This window comes from Sciurus vulgaris (genome assembly GCF_902686455.1).
Source record: "Sciurus vulgaris genome assembly, chromosome: 6".
Lineage (NCBI taxonomy): Eukaryota > Metazoa > Chordata > Mammalia > Rodentia > Sciuridae > Sciurus > Sciurus vulgaris.
The window spans coordinates 166,768,059-166,788,517 of NC_136466.1; the positions used below are offsets into that span (position 1 = coordinate 166,768,059).

The window sequence follows — 20,459 nt, forward strand, 5'->3', positions numbered from 1 at the left end:
GTGGGCAGCTGTAACCCAGCTCCACAATCACAAGACTCCTGCTGACGGCAAGCTGGCCCATTCAATACTGGGGCAGGCCTTGGAGCACACACAAGGGGCAGCAGACACACCCGGAGGGAGGAGTTCTGCGGTAAAACATTCAGATTATTTGAAGTTCTAAACTTTCTCAAAGGTACCATACTCAGGTACTGGAAGAAGAAGCAAAATCTTAGCCACAGACAGACCAAAGAGAATAGTTGAGCATTTTTCTATCGAGAGTGCTAACATTTTGTCCCTGAAAAACTGCAGCCTTATGAGATATAAAATTTGAATGCTGTTAAAATTAATGAAAATAACCCCACCAAGCTTCACAAACTCCTACACTCCCAAGACAATGTTCTGGATTTATCAGAAGTAAGATGAGACCCTTATGAATCAAACAACACTGTGTTGGCTTACCTTGAGAATACTCAGTTTTGAAAGTGGTTCATACGTCCCCAGACGGGCTAACAGGACTGAAGGTCTCAAGACAAATCAGTAACTGAGCTGTGGTTAGTGAAAAGAGGAAATGGGCTTTGTCCGCCCACGGGTTGATTTTTGTATTAGTTGAGGGGGACCAGCAGCCAAAGGACCCTGAGCCCTCAGGGGCTGACCCAGGAGTGCCAGAGCCTGCGTTGCCCAATTCACAAGAATCCATTTGCAGCATCTCTTCTGAACTCTGTTCAATTAATAGCCTGCAATCGGTCATGGAGAGGATATTTCTACCATAGAAGTTAGCAATCACTATAATCAGGTCTTTTCTCTGACAGGTGGATGGTTAAGCACAGGTGCACCACTGGACTCAAGATAATAAAGGTGCCAGAGGAATTGATGCACATCTGTCATCCTAGGAACTCAGGAGGCTGAGGCAGGAGGATTGCAAGTTTGAGGTCAACCTCTGAAACTTAGCAAGACCTTGCCTCAAAATAAAGAATAAAAAGGGCTGGGGATTAGGCCAGTAGTAAAGTGCCCATGAGTTCAATCCCTGTCCTCCTCCTGTTGCTACTACTACTACTAATGGTAACATGACAGACCCATTTCTTTCTCATCTGTGGTTCAGCTTGTGTTTCCCCAGGGCGCAGTGACGTAGGAACCAGGCTCCCTCTTTCTGTTGCCAGGGCCCAGGAGTCTGTGGGACTCTGGATTGCTGTGTTGGGTGCTCTGAATTCTCCAGATAGGAGGGAGGAGAGAGAGAGCCTGCAGGACTTCGCAGCCTGCGTAGACCAGCCTAGCTGAGGCTGCCTGTGAGGCCCGTGTTCCTAGACCGGTGTGACTGTAGGGTACTGGCAGTGGCCTCGTGGGCTTGTTCTGGAGAGGAGATGTGTTGGGTGAGCACACGGCCTTGCCCCTGCCACAGTCATATTGAAAGGGGGTCATTTCTATGTTCTCATTTGGTTTTTCTTCATGGAACTGACATCATTTGAACTGACCACGGAAAGTGCATGTAGATTTACCGAGATCTGAAAGGAAGGAGGAGAAGGAAGGAGTCGGGTCCCAGTGTGCTCAAACTCATATGCCTGTGGTTCATGCAAGAGAGTGCAACTTCTGGAAGACCGCTTCCAAGGCTGGGCGGAGGCAGTAGGCATTTCAAAAGCCCAAGGCTCCAGGGCGGGTCCTATAGGCTACAGGGGAGGCCTTTTCTCCATCACTCACTGCCCTGGTCTTGGTGGGTGCCAAGCAGCCCCCACCTTCAGCGGCTGTTATGGTTTGGATGTGAGGTGTACCCCAAAAGCTCATGTGTGAAACAATGCAAGGTTTGGAGGAAAAATGATTGGGTCCTGAGAGCCTTAACCTAATCAGTGCATTAATCCCCATGGGATTAACTGAGCGGTAACTGGAGGCAGGTGGGTGTGGCTGGAGGCGGTGGGTGTGGCTGGAGGAGGTAGGTGTGGCTGGAGGAGGTAGGTGTGGCTGGAGGAGGTGGGTGTGGCTGGAGGCAGTGGGTGTGGCTGAAGGCGGTGGGTATGGCTGGAGGAGGAGGGTGTGGCTGGAGGAGGTGGGTGTGGCTGGAGGAGGTGGGTCATTGGGTGTATATTTTGTACCCGAGAGTGGAGTCTTTCTCTCTGCTTCCCTCCACCACCCTCTCCCGCCATGGTGTTCAGCCTCACCTTGAACCCCAAGGAATGGAGCCCGCTCTCTATGGACTGAGATCTCTGAAACTGTGAGCTCTCAAATAAACTCCTCCTCTACAGTTGTTCTGGTGAGGTTCTTTAGTTACAGCAGCAAAAAAGCTAAGATAGCAGCTCAAAACAAGGCTTATTTCATATGCCAAATATCCAGCCAGTGTCAGCTGGGTCCACTCAGTGTCCACTGCGCAGGATACTGTCACCTCCTCCACAGAAAGCTGCACAAGTCCCTAGACTCTGGCTCTTTAATGCCTCTGACTGAAGAGTCCATGTCACTTTGGCCCTGCTGCAGGAACTTTTCTTTTTTTCCCAACTGACTTCCCAGCTGCTCAAAGGATGGCTACTTCTCCTTACCATGTCTGTCTGCAGGAGCCACTGAGTACCACAGGCCTGGTGGTATGGAACAGCAGGAGTGCATCCTCACACTCTGGGGCTGACAGTCTGAAGTATGGTGTGGGCAGGGGCTTCCCTGGGAGGGCTCTGGGGGGGTGAGTGTACTGGCCTCTTGCTGGGGCATCTTTCCTCTGGTCTCTTCACCTCTTCTGCCCTCTGTGCACATCTTGTGTCCACATTTCCCCTTTCCATAAAAACACCAGTCCTAATGGATTAGTAGTAGGCCCCAGGGTGACCTCCTCTTCAGTGACTCCGTTTTCAGATAAGTCACTTCTTGAATTCCTGGAGGGTTGAGACTACCTCCCACTTGTGCCACCCTGAGGACCAAGCCTGCAGCATATGCCTTTGGGGGACATTTGTGATCCAAACCATTACAGAATCCAACCCACAGTACCAGTCCACAGTACCCAGAGAGGTTGCTCCAGAGTCTTGGCTACAGAAGCGTGGTGTGGTCCCCATCCAGCAGACAGTCACACCCACTGCCCACCCCCTGCTTTGTGCCACGGTACTTTGTACATGCCTCTGTTGCTCCATCTCTAGTATACAGTCGTGTTCAATTATTGGCCTCATCTCCACTCTTGAAGTCTAGCCTCCTTTAGGCAGGGATTCCCATTTCTATCCTGAAGTCTAAGGACAGCCCTGTGCAATAGATGTATTAGTCCATTTTCCATTACTGTGATGAAATACCTAAGGCTGAGTAACTTTATAAAGGAAAGCAGTTCATTTAGCTCGTAGCTCTGGAGGTCCCAGGCCCACTCCTGGAGATGAGCTGCTTGCTGGAAGAGTCCTGAGGCAGGTCAGGGCATCCCCAGTGACAGGAAGTGGGCCTGTGGTCTTCTCTATCTCCCTCTCTCTTAGGAAGCCCCAGGACTGAATCCTGGTGGCCTTATCTAATCCACTCCCTCCTGAAGGTCCCACCTCTTCACACCTACTGAGACTGCTCTCACCCTCTTAATTGCAGGGGGTGCCTCTTACGATGGGGGTTAAATATCACCATAGGAACCTTAGAGGGACATGGAAGCCATATCCCAACACAGCGACAGTAGACCACTGTGCTGTTGGGGGTGAAAACTGAAGACCCCACTCCGCCTAGAGCATCTACACAGGCCTTCAGACTGGGGAGACTTCTCTGGGTCAGACTGGGGGTCCTGTGAGAGAAGTCAATGGCAGGTTGCAAGCATCAGCCACTATGAGGCTGAACTACACTCTAACAGTGCTCAGAACACAACAGGAGAAAGGGAGCCATTACAAGAGAAAAATAAGTATTTTCTGTTTTGCTGTTTTTAAAATCCATATCATATGTGAAATAGAAGTGATTCCCTTTTTTTTTCAAAGGAGGAATGGATATTTCTTTTATTAATATTTTCTGCATCTCAGGATGGCTTTTTCTGTAGAAGTGATTCCTTAAGAGATTATAATTGCAAAATACCAGGAAACTCAGAAGCTCTGCTCTGTAATAGCATCTAAACTCCAGTTGGTTTTTGCTTGAAGCTATAAAGGAATGAAAGAAGAAAAGAAGAAAGATTAGTAGTTACAATCCAGGAAAGACTTTGGCTTTGATTAGTTGTTGGAAATGGGCAGTTACAGAGCTCAGAGTGGCTGCCTGCCTGCTAATGATATTTCTTTCTTTTCGTCCTTATTTTTCAATGATAGAAAAATTCATCTTTACTCTGGAAAGTTCTGAATATGCAAAATCCACACAAAGAAAAGCGATCTGAGATTCTGATCACTTCACATCCAGCAGCAACAAGGTTCCTAATAAAGACAGAGATGTGTGCAACTCTTGGTAACTAATCCTGGGACAGCAGGCAGTGATAGCGATTACTTCCATAGTGTTTTAGGAGACCTGACTAGAAAGGAAAGAAATAGGCTTTTTTTCTTTTCCCTCTAAAGCTATATACTATACTGGGTTTCTTGGGTGTAGGAAAAAGAATGACCTAACATTTTCTTTCTCGTTCGGATAACAGCGTTTACACCTGTACTCTCTTCTTGAGTCCATCCTTCCGCCTTCAGGACCTTCCTCCAGGATAAGGCTTGAACTCCAGGGGGGCTTACGGTTCAGAAGTGCTGGCCTGGTTGAAAGCTCTGGGCAGGGAAAGGGCACAGTGGTTCCCGGAGGATCTGCTTCCCTGGCTTAGTGCTGCCCCTCCAGGGGACGCTGTTTCCGGACAGGAGCACTGTGGGCCAGGAGGTGGCCACCATCACCTCAGTTTGGTACAAGGTTCTCAGGGTACAGGCAAGAAAGTGCCTCCTGGCCGTGGGAGTTCAGTCCTTCCCGGCTGCTGTCCCCAGGCCCACCATGGCACAGGATCAGCCAGGTCAGGAAGGAGTCCAGAAACAATAGAAAACTAGATTTTGACCAAGAGCCCAGTTGCCATCTAATCTCCTAAATGATTGTGTGTGGCAAGTGGCATGAGGGTGACGGAGCTCAAGTAATGGCCCTTTCCTTCCTACTGGACTCTCCCCAGCCTGGCCAGGAGCTGCAGACTTCACAGGGAAGGATGACCTTCATGGCATAAGGGTCAGGCTGCCCCTGCCCTTTACCCCCAGCACTGGGGTGGTATCCTGGCTTCCTGTGGGTTGCTGAGGGGCCCGTGTTGGTGGCAGCTCTGCTTGGCCTCTACAGGCAGCAGCCCATCAGCTTCACATTCAGGAACATCCTGCACCGTGTGCTAAAGACACGAAGAGTCCTCTGTCACATCTCAAAATGGGTTTTAAAAAAAGCTTTGGCTTTATTTGATAAGCAAATGTCTAATTTTATGTTGTTAAAGTGATTGATGTTTTCCTGGTGACATTTTTTCTCGTCCCTTTGTGTGTAGGAGGTGCCTTCCAGGGTTTCCTTTCCACTAATTTCTCTGGTCCTTCTCTGCTGTGATGGTGTGAAGTCCCCAGCAGCTAGCCCGCTTTCACCAACTAAACGCTGACTCCTTTGTCCATCCCTCTTTATCTCCAGCCTTTTCTGTTTTGCTTTTTTTAACCCTTGTGTAGTCTTTAGGAGACACTCAGGCCAGGGCAGTTTGGCACAAGCATGTCAGAGGCCAAGGGAGCGAGAGTGAGATAGGAGAGCCTTGTGGTCCGTGAACACACAAAATGGCCCCAGAGGGAGGTGGCGTCCCTCCTCCAGGTTGAACTCGGGCAAGCCAGGGTGGCAGCAGGGGTTGACTGAGGGCCTTACAGATCACGCTGCGGTTTTGAGGGTCCTCAGGGATCTTCAGATTGTGATTCTAAAATACCACCTGGCTCCCCCACTAGACGGCCAACTGTGTGGGGACAGTGGCACATCTGAGTCGCTCCTAGCTCCCTATCAGGAGCCAGGTGTGCTGCACGTGGCAGATGACCTGTGCATGATCCTGAGGGGCTTGGGGGCTCCACCAGGCTCTCGTTAATCCGGTTACTGCCAGGAGCTCTGCATTCTCACGTCAGGGTGAACGAGAGCCCAACCGCGTTTTCCACTGTACCGTGTGGTGTGTGGCTCGTCATTCTCACTGTCTCCTGGTCCTGCTTCCTGGTCCTGCCGGGGGAGGAAGTCATTCCAGCATCACTATCAGGAAAAAAGAAAAACCTGCCCAGCCTAAGTTAGAGATCCAACACTCCCAAATGGAGAGAGGGCTGGGTTTGGTGCTGCGGGATTTAAGGCAACTGGAGTCCCAGACACCAAGCCCAATTTATGATGTGGAGATTAAAGAGGAGCTGTCGCGTGGATGCCTTCTTTTATTAGGTACCAAAGAGGCAGATAAGTTGGGATGCAGACCTAGAGATGTTGCAGATCCAAAGGGGTCCTTTTCTCATACGTCAAAGCTTGCGTGTGTGTATAGTACAATATATATATAATGATATGAATGTTTGTTATGTATGTTTATATACACATTATACATAGCATATATTCATATATTCGAATTTCAAACTACTATAGCTACCACATGACTACAGAAAATATTGTTGTCTTTCAAGAGAAGGGTTTGCATGTAGAACAATTCAATTATCTGGTAACTTACAGGATAAGTCCTGTTTAATTTTATTGTTTTAGCATTCAGCTATTTCAGCTATTGTGAGTTTTTCAGAGCAGTACAAGCTTACCATAGATTATTTTGGAAATAACAAAAAAAGTAGAAATGAAGGAGAAATGTGTGCATGCAAGCGCGCCCACACACACACACACACACACACACACACACACACACACACACACACACACATCCTTATCCATAGCAGTAGAGTCTTGTTATGGTGTTCGTGTCCCCTACAAATACATATGTTGAAACCTGACGCCAATGTGCTGGTATTAGGGCTGGGCCTTCAGGAAGTGATCGGGTCATGAGGACGGAGCCCTCATGCATGTGGTTAGTGCTCTTATGAAAGAGGCCCAAGGGAGCTGCATGCACCTTCCACCATGTGAGGACACAGCAAGAAGGTGCCATCTACGAAGGAGAAAGCAGACCCACAGACGCTGGATCTGCCAGCACCCTGACACTAGACCTCCAGCCTCCAGAACCGAGACGTGAACTTCTGTGGTTCATGAACCACCCAGTCCATGGTATTGTGTTACGGTGGCCTGGTAAACTGAGGCAAGGTTGTTACTACCTCAGACTCGAACTCTGGTGACAGAGTGGGAATGGAAGGGATCTTGAGGAGCCTTATCAGGAAGGGAGGGAGCACAGGAGAGTAAGGAGAAGGGCCTTGGAGAGGCCCCTGCTCCGTCCTGGAAGCTCAGCGTCCTGCTCTTGCTGGTGGGACCTGGGCTGCTCCCTGCTCCTGGTCACAGTAGGCTCTGCTTGGTGCAGCGACCTTTCCCATCACTTAGCACGCCGTCGCGACACTCTGCACACCTCCAGGCCCCACCGGAGAGCACGGGCGTCTGTGCCCCATCAGGCACCGCAGCTCAGTCTTCCAATAAGCCCATGGCTCTCTCCCTTTTCATTCCCAGACAGGGGTTGTTTCCCTCTATGACTGTGTCTTCAAGAGGAGATTAGATTATAACCAGAAGCTGCACCGGGATGACAGGGAGCATGCCAAAGGTCTGGGTCTTCATATCAACGAGGAGGTGAGATTAAGACAGGACACAATGAACTAACAGATCAGCCAAAAATGTACATGTGGCCATACACATAATCATGCATGTGCATGCTTGCGTGCGTGTGCTCTGTATGTGTTCATCTGCACACCGATGCATGTCCATGTGTGAACTGCATACACGTGTGTGCGTGTGCATGTGTGTGTACCCACGTCTATTTAATGTTGTGTTCACTTGCTTTGTGTTGCCCTCTGAGCTTCTCTATCTTACTGTGCTAAGAAGCTAAGACTAAGCTAATTTTCCAGTTCCTCTATTCTGACTTATCATTTGGGGTATTCATTTTCCTGATTCTGTTGTTTGGTTGTATGAAATTTAGCGATTTAAGGAGAACAGACCTAGGAAGTTCTTTCTAACAGCAGGAGCAGGTCAGGTCGGCCTCTAGGTCCTGGCTGCCGTGCTCTTCTAGGGTGAAGCTGCACATCAGACCATTTCTCTGAAGTTCACTTACCACACTACCATGTCCACCACACACAGGGTGGATCTCCTTCTGCATAGTCCCACCTTTTTCTGACAGGAAGGAGCTACCTTGCCGTGGGCTGCACAGGCCGTGACCAGCAGAGCTGGCGAGTCTGGGAGGGTGAGCAGTTGGGGTTCCTGGCAGCTTCCTGGGATGGGCATGTGCCTCCTCAGCCGGGTCCGGCCTGTCTGCCTTCGGAGTGGACCCTGCCGTGCCTTCCCATGCTCTGCCGCTGTCTTGACAGTCTGAGCTGAGCACGGCGGGTTAATGTGCTGAGTGAGTGTGACCTGCTCCGCAGCATCCTTCACAGACGCTGTATTATGAAAGCGGCAGGTGTGGTCTCTATTTGTCACCAGGTTTCTGCCTGTGTCTGCTTTGTTTATGGTCCTTCGCACCACACTTTGCAGTTCTCTTATTTTGATGTGAAGTGAGCTGAAGGAGGGACCACGTCAGGGACGCTGCTGTTTATTTCACGTGGATGCTTCTGAGTGGGTAGTGAAGCTGGTGCCTTCTCAGGAGAAGAGTGGGGGTCAGCTCCTTATCCTGGGCTGCCTCCAGTGTGTTGCTGAGCGTCAGGGAAACAGGACACAAGGTCCAGCCTCTCAGAACTAACACTCCCAGAAGAAAAAAAATCAAAGTGGAGGAAAAATGAGAGAGAGGAAGTTTAGGTGGTCATAGTGCATGGAGGAGCAGAAAGCCATCTGGGGGGCGGGGTGAAGGGCCGCGCAGAAGCAGAGCAGAAGGTGACCAGGAAGGAGGAATGTGTGAGAGCACAGGCCTGGGTGCTGGGGAAGGAGGGGGGTGAGAGGAGGACAGGGAGAAAGAGGCGCAGGGCCGGAGGAGCGCCAGGAGCCAGCAGGCAGGGTGGGTGGAGGAGCAGAGGCAGGCTGAGGTCAGCACTACTTTGACCTCTTGTGGATCTTGAGCCTCAAGGTCAGGGATCTTACCTTTTTCTCTGAATGACTTCAGGACATCGGAGGGTTCTGAGAGGAGAAGACAGGGTCTGACATGGGTTGAGAGGACCCTCTGCTCCAGTGTGGAGGAGGCTGTGGGGAGCTGGGGAGGCCCTGCGGAGAGGGGCAGGACCTGCTTGGCTCGCCTGGGTGGGACCTGGTGGCTGTGGGTGGGTTGGCTGTGCTGCATGCTGGGCATGCTGAACAAGAGCTCTGGCCCCTCCAGGAACAGGAGAGGCCTGTGGGAGTGCTGATGTCCTCTGTCTACGGGAAGCGCATCCACCAGCCGGTGGAGCCCCTGAACCGGGACTACGGCCGCACCAACAACGTGCACGCTGACTTCTACAGGAAGAACGACATCCCCAGCCTCAGGGAGCCTGGCTTTGGGCACATCTCTCCAGCCTGAGGTCATCCTTGCCAGGGTGCCCAGGTTGTGCAGGGAGGGCAGGGAGGAGGTGACATCTGGGTGCTCCAGGGCTGCACGGGATGGTGGGAAGGGCACGCAGGCGAGCAGCTTTCCCTCAGGCTGCCTTGGTGTGGCACCCAGCCAGCACCTTCACCCCGTCCTGAGCATGTCCACCGTGGATGTCCCCCTGAACTTATCTTGTATTAAATGGAGACTGTGACATTGTGAACACGTGAATAAAAGGAACACTTGGTCCCTGGATGGTGGCTGGTTTCATTCAATCACCTTTGCCTGAGTCTCACAATGGGCAGCCATGGAGACCCTGCTGTGGCTGCCTTTTGGAGGTGCTGGGGACGGAGCCCAGGGCCTCTGGCATGCTAGGCAAGCTCTGCCCCTGAGCCACACCTCAGCCCATGATTGGCATTTTAAAGTTTTCTTTTTTGGAAGCAGCTGATTTTAACCTAACTTGAAGACAATTGACTTTGGAGACAATTGAAACTCACTCAAGTACTAAGATGTCTGCTGTATTTTTAATTAATAGATCCTAAGGAAGAAATCATCTCTCATCTACCATAATTAAATTTCTCACAGTTTAGCAGTTAATGGGCAAGTGATCTAATTAATTTCAAAGCTGATCCCACAATCCCTGGTTTTATTGTTCTGAATGTGACAGGAGGATTCTCTAAGGGCATATGATACTGAATGGCTGGCAATTTCAAGGCTGAGTGACTCCTAAATATTTCTTTATTTTTGGAAAAAAAAATTTTCAATATAGATGCCTTTTATGTTTATTTTTTCCAACAAACATAAATAGTTTATTTGCAATGCCTTTGAACCTATCATACCATATTTACAATGACATATAAATTATATAAGTTTGGATTATAGAAATTTGTACAAATTATTTTTATTCAGCCTCGATTTCAACAAAAAGTATAAGCAACTGCAATAAATTAATGTCAAACTAAATTACTTTCATTTTTTTGTTTTTAGATCAGACCCTGCACCCTTTACCTCTGACTTACTTTTAGAATGGAATTGGGCAAGATTTCAAAAATCTCATTCATTAGGCAGTAAGGGAAAATTAAATGTATTTCTATGGGCTTTCTGATTTTACAATTTAAAACCAATAAAGGAATGACCAATAAGGTAATCTTACCCAAGAGAAGGTATTCTTATATTAATAGACTTTTCATTTATGACCTTTCCACCATGGTCCAGCGATGTGCCCTGCTGGCTAGAGGTATGTGGGGTAAAGAAGAGCAATGAGGGCTAACTCAGGACAGCCACCAAGCGGGAAGAGAATAACCAGAGGATTGACAACAAAGCTCAGACTCCTCTCAACAGGTGCGTTAAACACTGGAGTTTTGCAGGGGCTGGGCTCCAGGCATCCCTCGTGAGAGATCCTTCCTGTGAGGCCAAAAGCAGAAGCTCTGAGGAGGGATTGTCCAGGATACCCAGGGCGGGGTCATGAGCAGATGGAGGTTACGCAAGTCCTCTGGTTTGCATTTTGCTGGCAGGGATGTTTTCAGTCGCTCAGCGATCAAGGAGCTTCCACCAGGAGTGTCTGTCCTTCAGACTCAGATACAGGCAATTTTCCAGCCTAGTCGTGCCTTGGCCACCGAGCATCTGTATAGCTTTGAACGAAGGCCTGGGCTCCTTTTAGCTGCCTTCGTATTTGTAAAATGCAGTGGGTCTCAGGCTACATGAGCAATCGGAGTCGTCTGAGGAGCTTGCTAATGGAAACACGGAAGCTGCTGGGGTGAATTTCTGATTCAGCAGTCTAGGCCAGGGCCTGAGAATTTGCATTTCTCACAACTCTCCAGGTGATGTCAATGCTGCTGTGTGGGACCCTGCTGGGACAGGCCCATGTGCACAGAGCTCTGACAGGGATGTCAACTGCTTTCAAAATTCTATTGTTGGCTAGGCGTGGTGGTACACACCTGTAATCCCAGCGACTAGGGAGGCTGAGGCAGGAGGATCACTAATTCAAGGCCAGCCTCAGCAAAAGCGAGGTGCTAAGCAACTCAGTGAGACCCTGCCTCTAAATAAAATACAACATAGGACTGGGGATGTGGCTCAGTGGCTGAGTGGCTCAGTGGCTGAGTACCCCTGAGCTCAATCCCTGGTACCCTCCCACAGGTCAATTGTTTGATCAGAAACAAATCTCAATTTGGGTTCTTTTCATCACAAAGTCAAGTTCAGCATATCTGTGGGGGGCTGTTTAAGAGAACATGGTGAATTACCTAGCTGTAGGTATTTACCAGGGCGGGTAACCTTAAGTGACTTCCGGTGGAGAATGTAAGGGAAGAAGAACCCACCAGATGCTTCTGCTGACCATCACTGCAAATTGTGAGGCCAATTTGAGCTTCACTGAAACTCTTCGACATCTTAGCTCAGAAGCCAGTTGGAAGAGAAAAGCTCATTCGATACTTTTCTTGGTTCGATCACCTTTTCAGAGACTAAGGTGTATTAAAGCCAAGGCTGAGTTGTGATTACAGGATCAAAAAATTCCTGACAGAGGCAGAAAATTGAAAAAGTCACGCTGGCTTCACACTCAGATAATGAAGAGAGCTTTGAGTTCCAGGCCTGGCACGGCAGCTGTGTGCGTGCTAGGGACACTGGCGAGACCCTGGGTGCCTGCCAGGCTCCCTCGCGGTCATTAGCTCATTTCATCACGACCCCATCCCGTGAACTCTCAGGGAGGAAAATATTCCTGAGAGGAACTAAGGGACATGATCCAAGTCACAGCTAGTATACACCAGAGCCAGGAGCCGACTGGCGACCTGCACGTGTCTGGGTCCTCACTAGTGAACCACATCTGGGTCCTCTGCCTCTGCCAGACTCCTGCCCTGAGCTGCAAAAGGAAACTGAGTCTGTCCACCCAGAATGCCTTGCAGTTTGGTTGATGAAGCAGCATTGCTCTGCTTTTCACTATTTGGCACTATAATTTCTTAAGGTTAAAAGGTTAAAAAAAAGAAAAAGAAAAAAAAAAAAAAAAAAAAAACCAATAACTTTAGAGGCAGATTTGCAAGTCCAAACACTTCCAGGTCTTCTCTCTTGACAAATGCATGCACGCTGGCTCCCTGTCTCCTTCGGCCACCTCAAACACAAGGGCCACTCTGTGGCGCTCTTGGCTCCTCCCTCAGTTCCGACTGGTGAGATGCTGACTAACACAGCTGGTTCCAAGCTGTTCCCAGGCAGTCTGAGTCTGCAGCCCTAACAAAGTCTCACTGCAGACGGAGGCCTGGTGGACAGAGGTGCTTCTGGAGCTGGTACACTGTTTGCTCTAAACATGTTTTCCCCTGAAAATATGCTCAAGAGGTGCCAGATTCAGAACTAGACCATTAGATACCCGGAGCACTTTCTTTCCTTTCAGGGGAATGTCATCAATGATCCGTGTCACTCTGTCCCCATCTGAATTACCAAGGGTATCTCAGTAGTGGCTTCTTGGAGGGCTCCTTGTGCACAACTGTGCCAAAATGGAGACTGACAGAAAACAAACTTTAATCTTGGAGCAAACCAGGGGAGAAAGAAGATGGTGAAATAAGAGCTACGGGCACTCGAGGTCAAAGTACATAAAACTTTTAATGAATTAAACTTACAAAAGACAAATGGCATCAAAACATCAGACGAGTTTGGTACAAAACTGGTCCTAGGCTGTAGGGACTAATTCTGGTGATGGATGGCAACGTGCTACTGGCGAGAGACACAACAGAGCCCGGGCCCAGCCGGGGCCCGGGGATGACCACTGGCGACAAGACACAGGTGGGTGAGCACAGACTCCATGTGGGGCGACAGAATCAACTTATTCACAAATACTGTGTTTTTGAATATCGGACTAGCAGATGCAGTTGGCGAGCTACCATATTTTCCAGAAAAGAACATGCACCAGAAGATAATATACACCCCCCAGTTTTATTGCCTTAAGAATATGTGTTTGCTTCACCTCCCTCCTCTTTCAGTCTCCGAGGCTTTCCTTCCATGCCGCTCCTCTCTCTCCTTCTGCTTAGGAGTAAGCACAGTGCAAGTGGCAGACGATCTGGGCACACGTCAGACACCAAACGGTATGCCACCGGGTCACAGGAACGAGTCTGCAAAGGCTCCATGGGACAGGACAGAGCACGCACATCAAGACGCAGGGCAAGATTTGCAGTCAGAAAGTGCGCGACACCTTCTGGAAACACAGTCTTCCCGCCCGGGCAAAGCGACGCCTCAGGACGCCACATTACTCTGGGAAAGGGACCGTGACATTTCCGTGTTTACAAAGTACGTCTTCAGGTCCCCCTTCCCTTTCACGTTGATTATTCCCCGGCACGTGCAGGTGTACCCAAGTGTCTGTAGAACGAGGCTGGTCTCCTCGGTGACCTGCAGGCAGAGGACCAGAGGGAAGGTGTTTAGTGCTCAGGTCGGAACCTGCTCAAGTACAGGGCTGAGGAGCGGGAGAGCTTTGTGCCCGTGGCCCTCAGGAGTTAGCAGAAAGAGGAAGTCAAATACCAGGACAGTTTTAAGGCAGCGTGCTGAATTCAGCATGGAGACAGCAAGAACTGGAGACAGCCTCAAAATTCAAGTCCTCTCCATGGTTAAGAGACTTATGGTGCTACCATGACGGACATCTCAGATGGGGCAGTGCAGTAATGTTAAGTCTTTTCACCCAGAAAAGAATTGGGCCTGGAGCCTATCAGACTGGGACTTCAACCTTGTGAAATCATGTATCAACACAGGCCAGACCTTTGGGAAAGAAGGCAAATCAAAAGGATGCTGGAGTACTAGGATTTAGGGTGATGCTTACAAATTGTCATAATGTCATTTCATAGAATACTAAGTCATGAATAGTGAGTTTAAATTTTTTTTTTGTCTCTAAATGTTTATTTTTATTTTTTTTATTTGTTCTAATTAGTTACACATGACAGTGGAATGCACTTTGATCCATCATTTATAATGGAGTATAATTTCCCATTCTTCTGGTTATACCCGATGTAGCTTCCCAATTTTCTCTAATTAGTTGCACATGAAAATAGAATGCATTCATATATCTTGATAAATCATACATAAATGGAGTATAATCTCTTATGTTTCTGATTATACACATTGCAGGATCACATCAGTCATGCTGTCATACATGTACATGAGGTAATAACGTCTGTTTCACTCTATACTGTCCTTCCTGCCCCATTCCCTTACCCTCCACCTAATCTAAAGTAACTATTCTTCCCTAGTGTCCCCCTCATGGTGAATTAGCTTCTGCATATCAGAGAAAACATTCGGCCTTTGCTTTTTTGGGCTTGGCTTATTTCACTTACCATGATAATCTCCAACTCGATACATTTACCAGCAAATACCATAATTTCATTCTTCTTTAAAGCTGAATAATATTCCATTGTGTATATATGTCACATTTTCTTTATCCAAATAATGAATTTTTAATATAGACTGGAGGAAACACCCTGAGCAGCACAGTGGACTCCTACAGCGGCCTCTCTTTCAGGTATTAGGCCCAAGAAGTGACCTGAAACTAAGGGAGCCAGGGCACATGCACTAGCAGTAGTGTGACAGTGGCACCCTGGGCTGGGTCCTGGAAGCTTCCTCACTCCCCTGCACTGAGGCTGCGACAGAGGAGCCCCTGCTGGCACCTGCCCCCCGACACCACTCACTGTGGCGTCCTGCTACGCGCCCGAGGTGGCCCAACTGCTGACTTACATTCAGGTTCTGTCTTCGCACAGCGGGGAGCCTCCTGCAGGAGGGCTTCCCTCTGGGTGAGATGCACTGCCCTGTGCTCAGCTGTGCTGCCTCAGCTGGAGCAGGAGCTACGTCTCCTCGTGGGGCCATGCTTGGGCCTGAGGGCCCAGATTGCATGGGGTCCTTCTGCTAAGGCACTGAAGATGACATGCTCTTCAGCAGACAACGGCGAGGTTCCCAGGTGTGGTCTAAGAACTGCAGAGGACTCCTGGCAGACCTGGGCCTCATCCAGACTCCCCCAGGGACACGTGGGTCTTGGGCTGGGAAGGAGAGGTTTGCAATCTGCTCTGGTACCATGTGAGAAAGACATGGAGGAGGAGGAGGGCTCTTCTCCCATTTCACTCTGTACTGCCTGGAACAGAGGCATCCATGGGACCCTGGCCGCCTCAGACGTGGGTGACATTCCTGTGCCGCACAGTTTGGCACAACTGTGAAGCTTATGCACAGCTCAGCAGTATGACAACAGAGTTCTGGTTCAGCATGGATGCTGCTAGTGGGTGGTGCAGTGCCAGGGGCCAGCTGGAGGCCCTGCCCACAGGAAGGAGGCAACATCCTTCGGCTGGGTGCTGAGGGAGGTGGAGAGAGGTCCTGAGGGCAGATGCTGCCAAGGGGCAATGGCAGAGGCTCATCCAAACCATCAGGGCACTGTGTTCATGAGAATAAAATTAGTGCTGCTCCAGGTCTAGGGAACCCAGATGGGCTGCTGAGCAAGAGGGCTTCCTGTGCGCAAGGGCCTTGAGGCTAGGAAGCACCATGGGAGTGCAACACTTTTAATAGGAAGAGCCTGTTCTGTGGGGCATGGTGGTGCACGCCTGTAAGCCCAGTGTCTTGGGAGGCTGAAGCAGGAGGATCCAAGTCAGAGGCCAACCTTGTCAACTTAGAGAGACCCTGTCTTAAGCTGTCTCAAGAATATAAAAAGGGCTGGGGATGTTGCTCAGTGGTTAAGCACCTCTGGGTTCATTCCCTGGTACAAAAAAAAAAAAAAAAGTCTGTTCTTCAGGCCCAGAAGCAGCTTTTTTGTGGTCTCGGCATCGTTTTTGACTTTTCCTAGCTTCTCACTACTGCTCTGGCACATAACTGGTAAGAGGAGGTCATCAGAGCTAGAGTGAGCAGCACCCTCAGGAGAAGGAAGCGACCGAATGCATACCTTTGGCTGCCGAGCTCAGGGCTAAGGCCTGCACGCACAACTTTGTTGCAACAGGAAGAAGCTTTCTTCTTTCCATCTTGGATCAGAGTGCACAAGGACCGTGTGGCTGATGTGCACTGTATCATGTGGGGAGTGAGGAGGCCACAGGTCCTCTCAGAGACACAGAGCTCTGATTCAATTCTAACCTCCACCCCTGGGGGATTTAGGTGCTCCATGGAGGACAGCTCTCCACACCAGCCTCGCTAGATTACTTTTTATTTATCCAAGTGCTGGAAAATTGCCTGGAGAGTTGTAAAGCATATTAGAAACCATTGAGTTCCTGAATGTTCTGAGTGGGGACCATGTAGGTCCATGAAACCTACATGTGCCCTTGGAAGGGACATGGCTGTCTAACCCCAAAAGAAAAGTACTCCAGTTTCCCAAGGTTGCTGGACCTTCCCTGGGCACTATCTGTGGCTGGAGATGCTCATGTAGAAAGTCCTGGAAGCCTTGGTACCACTTTGGAACAATGAGACTAGGCTGCCAAGATGCCAGACTCCTCCCAGACATTGCTGCTGGGCAGTGTTCATAGGTGATGACCACAGTGGCAGCCCCAGTCACAGGAGTCCTACTTCTCAGTCTACCAGGAGGAGGGGAGGTGCCCAGAGCAGAAGTTGCAAGTTTATTCTGAGTTGGATCTCAGGAGAGAGCCAGCTGCCCTTTGTCCCTTGGCAATGACCAGTGGGTTGGGAGGATGTAGGAGACTTCTCTCCTCATTCTTTCCATTGCTTTCCTTCCTTCCCATTGCTTCCCTTCCCTTCCCTTCCCTTCCCTTCCCTCCTTCCTTCCTTTTCTTCTCTCCCTCCCTCCATTCCTCCCTCCTTCCTTCCTTTCTTTCTTCCTTCCTTCCTTCCTTCCTTCCTTCCTTCCTTCCTTCCTTCCTTCCTTCCTTTCTTTCTTTCTTTCTTTATTTCTTTCTTTCTTTCTTTCTCTTTCTTTCTTTCTTTTTCTTTTTGTTAAATCTTTGCCTTCCCTTTGTTGGAATTTCGATTTCTTTGTAGCATCTCTTGACTAATAATCAGAGTGGAAGAAGGCAAACACTTAGAGGTAATGTTGGCTCTGTTTCATCCAAAATCCAAGCTATTTTGGGATGAAGGAGGTGGAGCAGCATCCAGAGGCAAGAAAGTAGAGGTTGAATGGGAAATCCATTCTTGATGATGGTGGAGTGGATGGTATTTGAGGACCTTAGCCAAGCTGAGGCCCAGCATAGAGATTCATCAAAATTCTCAAAGAGGATGACCATGATCATGTTCATCTTCATAGGCATGTGCCATTTAGTAGGGATTTATCTGCCAGAGTGCAACAGAGCTGGGGTGAAATGTAAAACTGCCGTGCTTTGAGGGTAAGCAAACAGGAAGCTCAGCGTACATGCACACCTGTGCACGCCTTTCTTCTCACTTGGAGAACCCAATGCCTCTTTCCAGGTGTGCCCAGGGGTGCATGTGTTCTACAGATGGCTCAGCTCCCTGGTGTTTGTTCACCCAAAGGCAGGTTGGTTTTCACTAATTTCTAGTAACGCAGCTGGAATTCTGATGATGAGGACCATAAAACCCAGGTGTCCCCAGACTCTCCACCAGAACACCTTCTGTGCTATTGGATGGAACAGATAATGTGCTAGTGTGTCACGTCATGGCAGCAGGCTTCAGGAGGACTCCTTCAGTGCAACAGAATGGTAAGACTTAGTCAAATTCTATAATTAATCAAAACACATTGAGTGGATTTGGGCGTGGGGCAGACAGTGGGAATAATAAAGGTAATCTTTAGCCAAAATGTGAGCAAACTTTCCAAACTACAGTACAAAATGACTTTGGCTGTAAATACATTTGAAGCTACACCTCAACCTTGGGAGTGTGCTGATCGTTCTACATATATTACCCAACAGTATAAAATAATGCAGGGTAGAAACACAATGACACCCTTCTTCAGTTGTTTTATCCTATTTTTTAGTTGAGTTCTTCAAGTATTGAAATGAACTGCAGCTTCCTGATTCCGCCCCGTGCCTTCCTTTCTTCATTATCTCCCATAAGTACATGACACCCTCTTCTGCGGACCATCGCCGGCCTTGCCTGATCCAGTCCTTCTTCCAGCAGCTCAAGGGGACCTGAGAGCACCTTGACTGGCTTCCCCTTCTGCTCTCTGGACTCCCCTCACTTCCCTCCCAAAGGCCCTCATCACATGCAGCTCCATGTTCACGTCTTGAACTCCACTCCCTCAGACTGAGGGATGTCCCCTCCTCAGGCAGACCTGAGGAAGTCCTCTCGGATGGCACTGGATGCCAGCAGCCACACAGCTGTGACACTAAGGCCAGCTGCTGCCACCACGTATCATGTGCTGTGTGAAGCGCCCTGCTCCAGCCACAGCCTGGCCCAGCAGTGAGGAGTGTGGGCAGGGGCTGGGAAGAGTCCAAGAGGACTCCAGGGCAGGGCTGCCAGAGCCCCCTGCCCCGCTCTCCTGCTGCCCTGATCCTTCCATTCCAGACTGACCACCACTCTATTGCAGCTCTGGGGTCAGTTTCAACAGCATTCTAATAACAGAATTTTTCCCTATTATCTTTTCAGCAATTTAAAATTCTTATTTTTTTCTAGAATGTGAATCATGCTATTATAATTATAGCCACTTTAACTATGGTTGAAATTGATTTTGAACAATGGGGATATTAACATGAAATGATTTTTCTCCACTTGTTGCTTGAATTTGTTAGATCTCCCTTTTCTCTCCCTTGCCGGTCATTTCTCGTTCTCCAAATCCCACATGAGGCTGGGTTCTGCCGTTTCATGCCAACCTTATCTTCAGGCCTCACTAGTTCTCCTTCCCTCCTCCTTCCAAGTCCAGCTCAGTGCCTCCTCCTTCCGGGGAGGGTGGTGGTGGGGCACAGGTTCCAGGTGATTTCAACTGCACATACCAATCCCTTTCCCTTGCAAAGTCCCCTCCCGGGCTGGGACTGGGAGGAGGAACAGGAGAGGTGGGCAGCACTCCTCTGGGCTACCACACTGCCACGTAAGTCTTTGCGGGACCAGAATATTTTCCTGAACACAACTGCCTTAGTGTTACGTTATGAGACATTTTGATATGAGACGTCCCCCAAAGCTCATGTGTGAGACGATGCAAGAAAGCTCACAGGGAAGTGATGGGTCATGAGAGCCTTAACCTGACCAGGGTACTAATCCACTGTGGGGATCGGCGGGGCAGTAAGTGTCGGCAGGTGGGCTGTGGCTGGAGGAGGTGGTTCACCAGGGCATACCTTTGGGGTTCGTATTTTGTCTGTGATGGGGAGAGCTTTCTCTCTGCTTCCTAGTGCCATGTCCTGAGCTGTTTTCCTCCTCCATGTCCTCCACCCATGGTGTTCTGCCTCATCTTGGGCCCAGAGCAATGGAGTTGGCCACCTATGGACTCAGACCTCTGAAACTGTGAAACCCAAATAAACTTTTCATCTCTAAAATTGTTCTTGTCAGAGCTTGTGGTCACACGAGTGAAAAAAGCTAAAACATTAGAATTTTTTTGTTGCTTCTAACAGTTAATGTAGAACTAATATTCCTCAGTAGAATATGTAAGTAATTTTACTTTTTTCTTTTGGATTATTACATAATTACCACTACCACCGTACTTAGTGATAGTTTCCAAGAGGACAGACTGGGTCAAAGATGAAAGAAGAGGGAATCACCTGTATTTTGTCCAGGACTCCAGTGCTGTCCATCCTACTGGCCACGTTGACGGTGTTGCCCCAGATGTCATATTGTGGCTTCTGGGCTCCGATGACACCAGCTATTACAGGTCCATGGTTAATGCCTGTGACACATTAGAGTTGGGAAAGAGATCTGAGTGACAGCAGTGGTCTTAGACAGGAAAGCTTTAAGGCCTTTCTTGAGTGAACATTACTAAACAAACACTAGCCCAACTCGTGGATCCCTAAAGCCAGGCCAGATAATCCCTCTAACTTTATCATCTCAAAAATGGTCGTGTTTAGGCTTGTCCATTTCCCCTCTAGATCCTGACTCCTGCTTACACGGCCATGTATAACAGACAGAAAACTGGCATGCTTCAAAAAACTCAGCACTATAATATAATTCTCTGTATTGCTGTATGATCTTGGGCAGGGGAGGCTCACTGTAC

At 49.0% G+C, this 20,459-nt stretch overlaps 2 protein-coding genes across 5 annotated transcripts in view; one reads left to right on the forward strand and one right to left on the reverse strand.

The window, feature by feature from the left end:
* The window catches only part of CFAP90 (cilia and flagella associated protein 90), a 28,419-nt gene extending 8,646 nt beyond the window's left edge, over positions 1-19,773 (forward strand). Inside the window, exons 2-3 of one of the 2 annotated variants that reach the window (XM_079144916.1) lie at positions 7,462-7,578; positions 19,301-19,773. In XM_079144916.1, the coding sequence (XP_079001042.1) occupies positions 7,462-7,578; positions 19,301-19,417 (234 nt within the window). In that variant the 3' untranslated portion in view covers positions 19,418-19,773. Of the gene's footprint in view, positions 1-7,461; positions 7,579-9,244; positions 9,686-19,300 lie in introns of those variants that run through there. The other variant, XM_079144915.1, reaches the window with a different exon arrangement.
* The window catches only part of ADCY2 (adenylate cyclase 2), a 376,288-nt gene continuing 368,822 nt past the window's right edge, over positions 12,994-20,459 (reverse strand). For all 3 annotated transcript variants that reach the window (XM_079144908.1, XM_079144907.1, XM_079144909.1), the window contains 2 exons: positions 20,011-20,135; positions 12,994-13,792 (listed from right to left, as the gene is read on the reverse strand). In XM_079144908.1, the coding sequence (XP_079001034.1) occupies positions 13,640-13,792; positions 20,011-20,135 (278 nt within the window). In that variant the 3' untranslated portion in view covers positions 12,994-13,639. The remainder of the gene's footprint in view (positions 13,793-20,010; positions 20,136-20,459) is intronic.